We start from the raw sequence: 12,857 nt of genomic DNA, 5'->3' as shown, positions 1-12,857 counted from the left end.
TGAAATAAGTGTCCCTTCTCTCCCAAGAGAGACCTTAGTCCTAGTGGGACACCCATATTACAGTAACGCCTGTTAATGTCCAACTGCAGGGCAAAGGCCTCCTCTCCCTTTTAAGGAGAAGGTTTGGAGCTTATTCCACCACGTTGCTCCAATGCGGGTTGCTAGAATACACATGTGGCAGAATTTCAATGAAATTAGACACATGCAGGTTTCCTCGCGATGTTTTCCTTTAACGTCAAGCGCGAGATGAATTATAAACACAAATTAAGTACATGAAAATTCCGTGGTGCTTGCCCGGTTTGGAACCCACGATCATCGGTTAAGATTCAGGCGTTCTAACTACTGGGCCATATAGGCTTTTCGGGACAACCACATGCTGTTTACTAATACACTAGCGACTTCTTCGTACTGATTGGTGAATACTGGACAAAAACGATTTACAACTAAGCAAAGGAACAGAGCAGTGGGAGTTTTTATACTAATTCGATTGCGTTTATTGTCACTAGATGGCGTTGTTTCCATTTAATAAAATACACAGTTAAGGTTTACGCTATTTAAAAAATTAAAAAACCCTCACAAGTTACTTTAATGTCGGTCTTAAAATATTTTATTTAAAGTACGGATATAGGTGGGCAAGTATGCTACTTAATACAATGCCTAGAGATATACCCTTAATATATTATTATACTAGCTCATTCACGCGCTTAAACCATTAAACAATGATTTATGTGCTAGTATAAGTTTGAGCTTTGCTAATGTTAATAAATATTTATAAATGCTTTGATAATGTGGGTCGTACAATTAAAAAATAATTGAGTGAATAATACATTTATTACCAACCGTAATCAATAAATTTTATACCGAATTATTAACCTATCCTACTATATACATTCGTCAGAAGTGTTTCTGTTTTTCATATCTATTCGCTACCACTGCCTGAAGCCGATCCGCTCTGACTTCTCTGGGGGGTGTTCACGTCCCCTGCTTCACTCCCCTCGTCGTCAGAATCCTTCAGAGCCTTCGCCCTGTCCAGTCGTCTCGCTCGACGTGTTTCCACGTCTGAACCTTCGGATTCAGACGAATAAATCGCAGCACCGGCTGTCGCTGTAAATGAAAAATATATATAAATATATGTAATTACAAATAAATAACTACTACATACGCGCAATGTTTGAGAGTCATTATTCACATGTCGATATTCAGTTACTGCTTATCGATGAGAGAATTGGAAATGGAGTTTCATATTATCTTTGTAATGTTATATACACAGCCATTGGATGTGGATAGCACAAGACCGAGTATCGTGGAAATCCTTGAGAGATGCTTTTGTCAAGCAGTGGACATATACGTACACATAGGACATTCTGTCTGTACAGTGACAGTAACTTAATCCACCACGCTGCTTCAATGCGGATTGGTAGAATACACATGCAGGTTTCGTCATGATGTTTTCTTTCACCGTCAAACATGAGATGAATTATAATAACAAATTTAGCATATGAAAATTCAGTGGTGCTTGCCCGGGTTTGAACCCACGATCATCGGTTAAGATTCACGCGTTCATACCACTGGGACATCTCGCTTTCTTTTTCGGCTGATATGATTTCAATTATATAAATTTTTTTAATTTAATTTTGGACACAAACAGTACAATATAACAACATTATATAAAGAAACATAAAAAAAACATCGACTAGTATAGTTTCCACAAGTACATCATTAATTATACATGACTGAATCAACAAATAATTAATATCAGTGACAGTAAAAAAGGTAAACAACAATATGAAACGGACGATGATAAAAATCAGCATGGGTCCAATATTTACGACGGGGCATTTACGAGCCTCAGCTATATAAAATTATTTTGTATACAGCCTTAAATGTATAGATGAATGTTAAAAAATAAGTAACGTTAGCGCCCCACCCTTCTGGCCCTGCTTGTACTTGTTCTTGATGGCGGCGAGCGACACGCCGCCCTCGTCGTCCGAGTCGTCGTGGCGCGCCGCCCGCGCCGCCGCGCGCCGCTTGGGCCGCCCGCCCGCGCGCGAGCGCATCGCCGCGCGGAGCTCCATCTCCTCTTTCTGCGCAGCGTTATGTAACGTTACGACGTACGTAGCCTATGGCGACTGCTCCCTTGCGAGCCAAATTTATATAACAGGCGGAAGAGCTTATGGGCCTCGTGATGGTAAGTGGTCGCCGACGCCCGTAGACTTTGGCATCGCAATGCGCCACCGACCTTGGGAACAAAGATGTTATGTCCCTTGTGCCCGTTATTACACTGGCTCACTCACCCTTCAAACCGGAACAAAACAGTACCAAATAGTACTGTTTTGGGGTAGAATATTTGATGAGTGAGTGGTACCTACCCAGACGAGCTTGCTGACAACACTACCACCAGTATTTCAATATTACATGATGTCATAACACTTTCAATATTATGTATGTCACGAATAATCAGATCGACATATAAGTAACACACATATGAAGTAAATCGATTCGTTATTTGATTATTTATTAAGGACTATCAGCGAGTACTACACTTGCACATGTAAGTACAATATCAATATTATTATAATATAAACATTTTTTTTTAAATAACGACAATAATACTAAAAATTATAAACAATATTTCTATGTAAATAGATTAAGAAAATATATTAATAACATTGGAAATAACTTATCAATGAGGGACCCCCATCAAAGACAGTGGTTATCATCATTACCTTGAGCTGATACTTCCTATCCGCGTCGGGGTCGCTTCCGACTTGTGACAGAATCTTGATGGCCGACGTCTTGGTGGAGCGATCCGCGACCGACAGCGTCATCTTTCGGTGAGTGAAAGAATCCGTGGAGTGCGGTCGGAACGACAGCTTGGTGCGGAACACCGCCTGCCCCTGCAAACCTGTTCCCTGTCTGACGAACAGATGGTTGTGGTCGCCCTGGAATGATCAAAACATATTTAAACGTAAAAATGTTTATTTAAAAATCTTTATACACTGTGTACGTAACACACTAACCTAACAAATATTTTAAAAAATATTAATTATTATATTTTAAAATATATTGTTTTAACATATTATTAAGAATAACCACATTTTTAAGCTTAAAAAAATATTAATTATATAAACATTGCAATATGTTTGAAATAATCAATAAATATTAATAATAATAATTAAATATTACAGACTTACATGTAAAGGCTGTTTGTAAACATCGAAAATTTCTGAACCGAGATGCAAGGACATGCTGCCGTCTGACCATTTCACCATACGAGCGTTTGATTCCTTAACCGCATTTCCTTCTTTATCAAAAACTGTTCGCCAACGTATTGTATTCTCTACTTTCAACTTCAACCTGTCAACAAAATATTATTTTTAGTAATAAGAAGGAATCATGTTATGATGGCATGATGTTTATGAGGAGATGTGTTATGGCCACATTTCTTGGAAAAAAGCACGTCGACTATTTGGTAACGGGCTATAAAAAAAAAATAACGATATTTTCGTTTCAATCAGAAATTTACTAAGCTACAATTCTCATATAAAAAAGTATGTATGTAACAATATCTGATAAGTTTTAAAACTTTTTGAATAAATCCTCACCTTGCTCGACCTTCTTCGTCCAATGTTTCCTCTTCGTCTATTTCATCTTCATACGTGCTGGGGTCATAAGGCCTGGTCTCGACTGACAGAAAGTTAGGTAGTTTTACAAAATGAAGCTCTTTTCCCAATTCTGTCCATATTTTAGGCATGTCTACATCAATACGTGTTTCTGGAATTTCAATTTCTTCTTCTTCTTCCGGTTTATCCCTTACTTCCTGTACAAAAATATTTATTTTAAAATATCTGGTGTTTATTTATTTCTTAGTTTTTTAATACCACTATTTAATTAGTAAGTACTTAATAACTAGTTGGTAAATAAACGAATTACATTATTCTGGGGGTTAGTGGCAGATACTTCTGAGCTGTATCAAACAATTCAGTGACTGCCATTCTCTTTTTCCTTGAGAATGTTATTGTTCCCTACCACACTACATTACTACTGAGGCACTTACTCTTTTAAGGCATGTACTAAAAACCTTTCCTACAGTCAGATTTTATGACTCCTGTTGAGATGAGGTCTGAGTTTTCCACTCTGCCCCAACCATATGGCACGGTATTTTTTATATTACATTAAACTCACTATACGACTGGTAATAACAAATAAAAGCATTATGAACTAACTATACTATATAGTATAATGAGTATATAACAGTTTCAACCTCATCACCACTTCCCCTGGCTTCATCACCAGACCGCCTCTCGTCATCAGATCTACCTCGGCTGCGGCTGCGAGACCGTGAACGTGATCGTGATCGCGACCGTTCTGATCGTTTATCACCATCACCCTCATCTTCCGTACTGATATCAGAGGCGTCACCAAATAAAGCATCTGCTGTGACTGTGAATTAAACGAAAAAAAAATAAAAGCATGTTGGAAGGCTCCGAGACTTTCCTCAATAGGAGGGAAGGCCTTAGCCCAGCAGTGGATGGGTGAATTAATTAAAAATAACACTTACCGGTATCAGTCTTTTCTTGATTTTCATCATCTGAATCAACCAGTGTCTTGCTCTTTTTCTTAGTTGGCTTATTACTGGTGTCTGAACCGCTGTCCGAACCCTTTTTACGTTTTGAGCCTACATCGCTCTCTGAGTCAGATAAAACAGCTCGTTTTTTCTTCTCACCTAAAAACGTAATTATATGATCAATGAATGTGTGTTATCACTCGCCTTTGTTTGCCTTTTTATATTATTTTAGAAAGGCAGACAAACAAATATATGGTAAATAAACCAAAATACAAAACAAAATATTTCTGTTTGGATGCTATTGCAGATGTTTTTTTGAGGCTTGGGAGTATATCTTTTTTCTTATAATATAAATAAGTCGCGCAGATGGATAGTCACCCGATGGCAAGTGGTAAGTGGCCACCACCACCTATAGGCATTTTTTTTTTATGTTATAGGTAGGAGTACCGGAAAATGAGCCACCTGATGTTAAGTGGTGCAAACAGTAGTTAATTTAAATGTGGAACTCACCTTCACCATCAGAAGGGTTAGAGCTTTTGGAACGAGACCTAGATCGGCTTTTCGACTTAGATTTACTTCTTGATCTAGACTTGGAGTGCCTTGAACCAGATCTGTGAAAAAATAAATCAAAAAGTATTGTTACATATAACAAAAATACTTATCTTTGCAAAATTCCTGTTTAAGTAAAAAGTATCATACCTTGATCTACTTCTAGATTTTTCCTTTGCATCGTCATCATCGATCATCAAGTTTGGCGAGTTTGATCTGCTATCAGCAACATCCTGTCTAGCTACAGGACTTTTCGATCTTGAAGAAGCACTACCTGACCGTGACCTGGATTTTCTACTTTTTGGACTCCCACTTACTGATCGAGATCGACTTTTAGCACTTTGAGATTTATTACTTGGTGAATGAGACTGTGATCTGGATTTTGGACTTTGAGATCTAGATTTAGGACTTTGTGATCTGGATTTAGGACTCTGTGATCGTGATTTTGGACTCTGACCTCCTGATTTAGGACTGCCTGACCGTGAACGAGCACTACCAGATCGTGATCTAGCACTTCCAGATGCACTTCTAGACCTAGATCTGGATTTTGAAGCTCTTGGACTTCCTGAGGCCTGAGATTTAGGACTTGAAGAGCCAGACTTGTTACTATGAGCAGAACCAGATCTATTTGAAGGAACTGGAGAGTTTGATTTACTGCGAGAAGCATTAGATGCATTTGAAGATTTCCTTGATCGGCCTGACCTGTTAGACTTAGGAGATTCACTAGCTGATTTTGCAGGGCTTCTAGAAACTGACCTGCAAATTCATAAGAATACAATTAAAGGCTTCACTGTTAGTTTTCCAAGTATTTAAAGCAAAGACTTTTTATACAAATATTAAAAGCATCATGATTTCTACAAATTGATCAAATTGTTTTAATAAATACCGGAAAGACATTTATTCGAAATGACTATTTTGTTTTAAATGAACATAATTGCCATTCTTAAATATTAGTATTAAATTAAATACTAAATTACCTAAAAAAAAATAATGAACAAGCATCAACAATTGTCAAAATCAAAATCTACTTTTCAACATTACAAATTGTGTGTTCAGCAATTAATCATCATTTATATTGTATGGAAAAGTACTGTTAGTTAATTTATGGGTATACCTAGATTGACTGCCTTCTTTCCCAGATGGTGCAGGACTAGGGCTCTTACTGCGACTAGCACTAGAGCCACTATCAGAATCTGACCCAGAATCAGTGTCTGAAATTTTGGTAAGTTATTCATTACTATTTATATAAAATCAAGATTAGTAAGCATAAAATTAAATCCAAAATCTATGTAAACGGTTTTTAGGATATTTTAATAATTAGGTGTCTATTTCAGAGTAACATAACACAATCACTGTGAATCTAGCGTAATAAGTCATTATTACACCATATTGATTGGGAATTGTTTTTATTTGGCTAAACATTAATACAAATAGTATTTTTTACATGAATCAAATGGAACATTAAAAATATTTTTCTTTTACCTCCAGCCGCTTTCCTTGTTGTTGGCGCCATTCTGGCGTATAAAAACCAAAAGCTTCACCACTTATTAATTACAATAAAAATTCAAAATATTATGTGTTTAATGTTTATAGCCAACGTTTAGGTTATAATCATAACTAACATCACCTTCAGATAACTTCACTCCAAACTACTAGTCATATACCGCCATTTTATGTCAACGTCAATATTTCGTTTTTTTGACAACCCTCGTGTCTTTACAAGTAACGAACTTCGTACCAATTCATCCAATTGATATTCAAGTTAATCATAATATGTTAGGTACATTACATTTTTTTATAAGTTGACACTGTTTTATAAAAATATTAAAATTCAATTCTAAAAAAATCTGTATACTAGTATTTATTTTTATTCTAAATTGTTAAGTATGGTTTAAAATTATAATATAAAGAGCCTTTATATATATGTAAATGTATACACTGTGCTATATATGCAGTTTACTTTATTGGTCGTAGTTCGTAGTCGTAATAATTATGCAAATGTTTATTTTCTACATTATATCCTTTTAAACTGTTGGCATTTTGCACAATAAATAAACATTTTTATCAATTTTGATAGTATATTTTGATTTTGAAATGAAACTTACGCTGCCAAATAGGTACTTTTTGAAATATACTATGCAAGTATGCAATATAAAGAGTGTGTGTTTGTGTAACATTTACACTGAACACTTATAAAAGTATTTTTACATTAAATCTTTCGTTAATCGATAATTTGTTATTAAATATCAACTTTGCGACTTTAAAACATTGACTTTAATTTTAATAAAAACATATAAACCATATTAAAAATCACTATATAGTATGCATATTAAGAACCGTCTATTTATTATCAAGTGGCTTAACTCACTGCAAGCTGTTACAAACTCTTCTACGCTGCACTAAAGCTTATAACTTCGTTTAGATTACTTCCCTACTTGAGCAAGCTATGGCGATTGCTTGCATCTGTTCTTACTGAATGGGCTTATTCAATGGCAACCATTTTTTCTTCCGGCACGTTAGTCGAACGATGGCGGCCGTAGCAGACGTGTGTGCTGGCCTCGCGCAACATAAGGCTGTATTATTACGAGAACTATGTGACACAAATGTATTAGATGTACTCGTAAAAAAAGGTATTTTCAGCGTAAATGAACTAGAAGTGATTACAAGTGCAGTTGACAGTGATAAGTGTAATTATTTCATAGAAGTTGTTAGTAAACAAAGTGGTGTAAAGTTAAGGGATCTGTGCGCTATACTTTATAACGAATGTCCGAAACTAGCAAAAGAATTGATGTATGATAGACAGAGATACGTTATAAATGGTAAGTAATGGTATTAATATAATTAATATACATATATGTAAACTTTTTATCAATTCAAAAATACATATTAATAGGTATATTTATTTTAATAGCGTGAAGCAGTACGATATTGCAATTTTATTTTTTATATGTATACAACATTTTGTTATTATAAATCTAAGGATTACGATTGTTATTGAAATTAAATCAACTCTCAGTTGCATAAATATGTAATACAAATAATATTACTCCGATTGACGTAATAATTGCTTGTAACGCTGAAATTATATTCGTTACGGGTTGGTTTCAAATAACTGTAAAGTTATCAAAAGTATTATGCCTATCTACACTATTTTTTAATGTAATATTTAATGCATTATTTTGTAATGACATTTTTTTGATATGGTAATATTTTTTGTTGGTATCTCCAATACTATATAAAAAGTAAAAAAATATTTTTCCAATTTTATGTACTGTGCCGACAGATACAAATTATGAAACCAAAAGCAAGATATATCTAATATTCGATATCGCGATTTAACCTAAGAAATACATTAAATTTAATGTTAAAATATAAGTTTAGATAAAGTCTACGTAATCAACACAATTTTATCGTAGTTTGTTAAAATTTCGAAATTATTTTTGATTAGTCTGAACAATATTTCCTTATTTAGAGCAATAGTTGCTATCAACTATTGCTATTTCGTATTTGTATGTATTAATAAGTACCTATGTACTTATTTCAAAACCAATCATACTTATGATCGTCACAAGATTTGTTGGTGGCCTGATATTATAATTAATACATTTTATTGTATAACACATTGCACGCATTAAAGTGCTTTGAACTAATAATAAAATTAGTTGTGTGTAACACGGGCGGTCTTCTAAGACCGCGCTGTCTGGAAAGAAGGTTAATTGACTATGGTTAACCATACTATAGAAATAACTTAAGTATATAAAAATAATACGTTTATTACCAACTATTATACACTAATAATTACTTTAAAAATAATAAATTGTAGTCTGTAAATAGTGATTTAGTTTTTGCTAAAACCCTCATTCATTGTTCGTTAGGTCCCTATTAGTTATTATTATTTTTGTGTCCTTAAAAGTTGAGACTAAGTTTGATATTAGTCATGTACTCATTGGCCACTAATTATTATTAAATGCCTTCTGACTTTTTATAAAGTTTAATAATATTACAAATTTCTAAACTTGAAAATGTAGAGAAACACTTAAGCCATAACTAACATAACTTTGATTGAAAAATTGCATGTCGATTATCCGAAAGAAGGGGAGAATGGAGATAAATAAACATCAAACAGCTCAACACTGACAAATCGACTCTATTTAAAAAACTTTTAGGTTTAAATTGAAGTAATCCGTATATAGACCGCGAAATAGTAGAACTTTATTATAATTTATAGTCTATGCGGGCATATTCGGAAATTGACCCCTCCTTTGTCCAACCAATCTTCTAAGCGATTTCACCAATTCACTGATTTGGTTTTAATATGACTCATTTTGTACATTTTGCCTAATGCCTAGTACAAACTGCAATTTGATATGATTAAGTCATATTATTCTTAATTATGTTAAAGATATTCACAGATACAAAAATACTTTAGGATTACTAGTTTTTTTTAAAATGTTAATTTCTCAATGGGAGCCTGTGTATAATTTTTTATGAATTTCTTTAAAATCTAATATTATATTCTGAACGTCTTTATCATCCAGATAAAAGTGTTTACTCGTTTGTTACTTGACCGTCTTTTGTTTGACACAAAAAGTGCGACGAACCCGCGGCGACGATTGTCTCGTTATGGTGTTGTTCCTAGAATTTAAATCATAACGGTTCGATTCTTAGAATACAAGATATAATTATTTTGACATGTGTTTATATTTTTAAAATGTGTATAGACCTTTAAGGCAGTCCCGCTGTATGGGATATTTGAGTAGTTAGTTTTTGAAAATAATTTTAAAGTTTATACAATGTTATAATGATAGTTATTTATTTAATTTAAGTTTTACTATTTACGTAGTCAAAAATATTTAAGTAACATTAAGTTACTTATGGCCGTAAAATACAAAATTTTAACTATTACATATGAATCGCTGATCTATTAAAAATAATTTAACAAATTATATCATTTACCTTCATTGTTATCGCTAAGAATTTTTTTTGGAAATTTTAACATTATGGCCAAAAGGGAGGGTTTTGTAAGTATATTATCCGTACGAAGTCGGGTTGTACAGTTGTATTATATGTATAGTAACAAGATAATATCTATATACAGAATTGACTACCTGGAACAAAAAAAAAATATAATTTTAATTTGCGTAGGTAGTAAAGATTTGTTTAAGTCGATGTATGAAATTATAATGAGTCATATTTTTCAAGGTTACGTTTAAATGACACGAGTGTCATTCAAAATTAGACAAGCAGTTTCAATTGTCCGCAGATGCTTAATAAGTAGGTAAAAATTAACTCCGTACATTGTCTAAACACATTACGCAATGTATTTTTTTTTGTTAAATTGTTTTTATGTGCATCCATTTGCAATATTGGCTTATAATTTTTTTTTATCATAACTTTTTCCTCTGGTAAAATAATTGTATAAAACTCCTAGAAGTAGTTTATCACCACAAAATAATTATAACGTGTTCTAAAAAAATATATTTATTCCATTGGAAAATTATAATGGAAATCATTTCATTACACGTTTCTCTGATTTCTTATTTAATCAATTATTCGCGGAAACAATTGAACTTACGCACGAGTGGATACGAACCTCCTTCCCGAATTGTTTTGGGACGGATATGCCTAAAGAATCAATTTTAGTTCAATTCCCACAGATAACGCAATACCTTACGATAGCTTTATTTACCAACAACGAACAAATATAATATTACGGACTAATAAACTAAAATGATAACATATTCAAATAACCTATCAATATTCGAATCTATCATCATCATTCAATAACCGCAATTAGATAATAAATGTATACTTATATACTAATATCGAGCCGAGATGGCCCAGTGGTAAGAACGCGTGAATCTTAACCGATGATCGTGGGTTCAAACCCGGGCAAGCACCACTGAATTTTCATGTGCTTAATTTGTGATTATAATTCATCTCGTGCTTTACGGTGAAGGAAAACATCGTGAGGAAACCTGCATGTGTCTAATTTCACTGAAATTCTGCCACATGTGTATTCCACCGACCCGCATTGGAGCAGCGTGGTGGAATAAGCTCCAAACCTCCTCAAAAAGAGGAGAGGAGGCCTTTAGCCCAGCAGTGGGACATTCACAGGCTGTTACGGTACGGTATATACTAATATTATAAATGCGAAAGTAATTATCTGTTTGTTATGATTTCACGACTAAACCACTAGGACCAATTTTTATGGACATATATATTTATATTATATTTATTATTTATATTAATTACACTAATTATTAGAATTAAGAAGTAGTCTATGTCTATCAAAATCGGTTCATGTCGTTTAATTAGTGGTTTAGCCGTGAAAGCGTAACAATCTGGTTACGGACAATCAAACATAGTAACTTTCGCATTTATGATATTAGCATAGATAATCTGTTTGACATTTTGTATGAATTGTCAAGCGTGAGATGAATTATAATAACAAATTCAGCACATGAAAATTCAGTGGCGCTTGCCCGGGTTTGAACCCACAATCATCGGATAAGATTCACGCGTTCTTACCTTTAGGCCATCTTCTTAATGTTGAATGTAAAAATAAACTTCGTTCATGATGGCAGACCGTCTTCTTGAAAACTAACATTCATTTTGTACGCTGTGACTTAATATTCTTAATAACGGGAACTCAAGCACATAGATAAGCGCAGAAACTCGACTATACAGCTTATATTTTTGTATATTTAAGCTTTTACAGGAGTGACATGAAAACAATGTGACCAAACTCCTAAAAAAATTAATTAAAAAAAAGTACATAGGTACCTTAGTTACTTAGTATCTTATGATAATACTTTTCAGTAAAGTTATCTGTACGTAATATCTATTGTATAAATTTGGTTTGTTATAATAATTTGAAATAAGGTTAGGAACAATTACTCATTGTCTTGAAGTAAAAAAAAAACTTTAAAAAATTGTCAAATAATCGTCCTTTATATCTTCTTCAGAACACTAGGTGGATCGTTTTTGGAAATAACGCCACAGATTATATAAATAATATATTTTTTTTTTTTAACAAAAAACAAGTGAACGCTACTGATAAAGTAAAGAATAATAAAGAAATATCTTTATGTTTTGGATAATAAAATGTTTTAGTCTTTTCCAATGGTATTCCCAGGATGTGGTCGGTTCACAGAATTGTGTGTAGTGGTGACTTCCTGTGTACACAACGTATCTTTTACATTGAGGAACAATACTTTTGTAATTATGATCAAAGCTCTAAGTATCTTATGCAATGGAAATGTTTGTGAAATCTATACGATTATTATAAGGGAATAGATTATTTTTTTTTTTTTTTATAGAATAGGAAGGCGGACGAGCATATGGGCCACCTGATGGGAATTGATCACCAAACGCCCTTAGACATTGGCATTGTAAGAAATGTCAACCATCGCTTATACAGCCAATGCGCCACCAACCTTGGGAACTAAGATTTTATGTCCCTTGTGCCTGTAATTACACTGGCTCACTCACCCTTCAAACCGGAACACAACAATAACAAGTACTGCTGTTTTGCGGTAGAATATCTGATGAGTGGGTGGTACCTACCCAGACGAGCTTGCACAAAGCTCTACCACCAGTATTTATTTGTTAAAGTAAGTGTTTGTTTGTTAATTAAATATATATGTCTTTTAAACATAGACATGACGTAATACAAATGCAACACACCACTTATTTTGCAATGTGTACACGGTTCGTTAGAGGTATAATTATCACGGAT

General features: G+C 33.6%; 2 protein-coding genes across 9 annotated transcripts in view; one reads left to right on the top strand and one right to left on the bottom strand.

Annotated features, from left to right (window-relative positions):
* Positions 1-812: 812 nt before the first annotated feature.
* LOC126776483 (another transcription unit protein) lies at positions 813-6,790 on the bottom strand. The gene is made up of 11 exons (XM_050499047.1): positions 6,599-6,790; positions 6,231-6,327; positions 5,267-5,872; positions 5,078-5,178; positions 4,562-4,726; positions 4,265-4,443; positions 3,606-3,820; positions 3,195-3,357; positions 2,727-2,942; positions 1,928-2,084; positions 813-1,104 (listed from the first exon to the last, which is right to left on the bottom strand). Exons 1-11 carry the CDS (start codon positions 6,627-6,629, stop codon positions 920-922), a joined length of 2,115 nt encoding a protein of 704 aa, XP_050355004.1. The 5' UTR covers positions 6,630-6,790; the 3' UTR covers positions 813-919.
* An 853-nt stretch (positions 6,791-7,643) lies between these two features.
* Positions 7,644-12,857, top strand: part of LOC126776465 (tight junction protein ZO-2-like) — a 113,931-nt gene continuing 108,717 nt past the window's right edge. For all 8 annotated transcript variants that reach the window (XR_007669954.1, XM_050498986.1, XM_050498985.1 and 5 more), the window contains exon 1: positions 7,644-7,935. Coding sequence is in view for 7 of the 8 variants with exons in the window: in XM_050498986.1 (XP_050354943.1) it covers positions 7,644-7,935 (292 nt within the window). In the remaining variant the exon portion in view is untranslated. The remainder of the gene's footprint in view (positions 7,936-12,857) is intronic.

This window comes from Nymphalis io, chromosome 20 (assembly GCF_905147045.1).
Source record: "Nymphalis io chromosome 20, ilAglIoxx1.1, whole genome shotgun sequence".
Taxonomy (NCBI): domain Eukaryota; kingdom Metazoa; phylum Arthropoda; class Insecta; order Lepidoptera; family Nymphalidae; genus Nymphalis; species Nymphalis io.
Note: the sequence above shows the minus strand (reverse complement) of the source record. Positions and strands in the feature narration are given on the sequence as shown.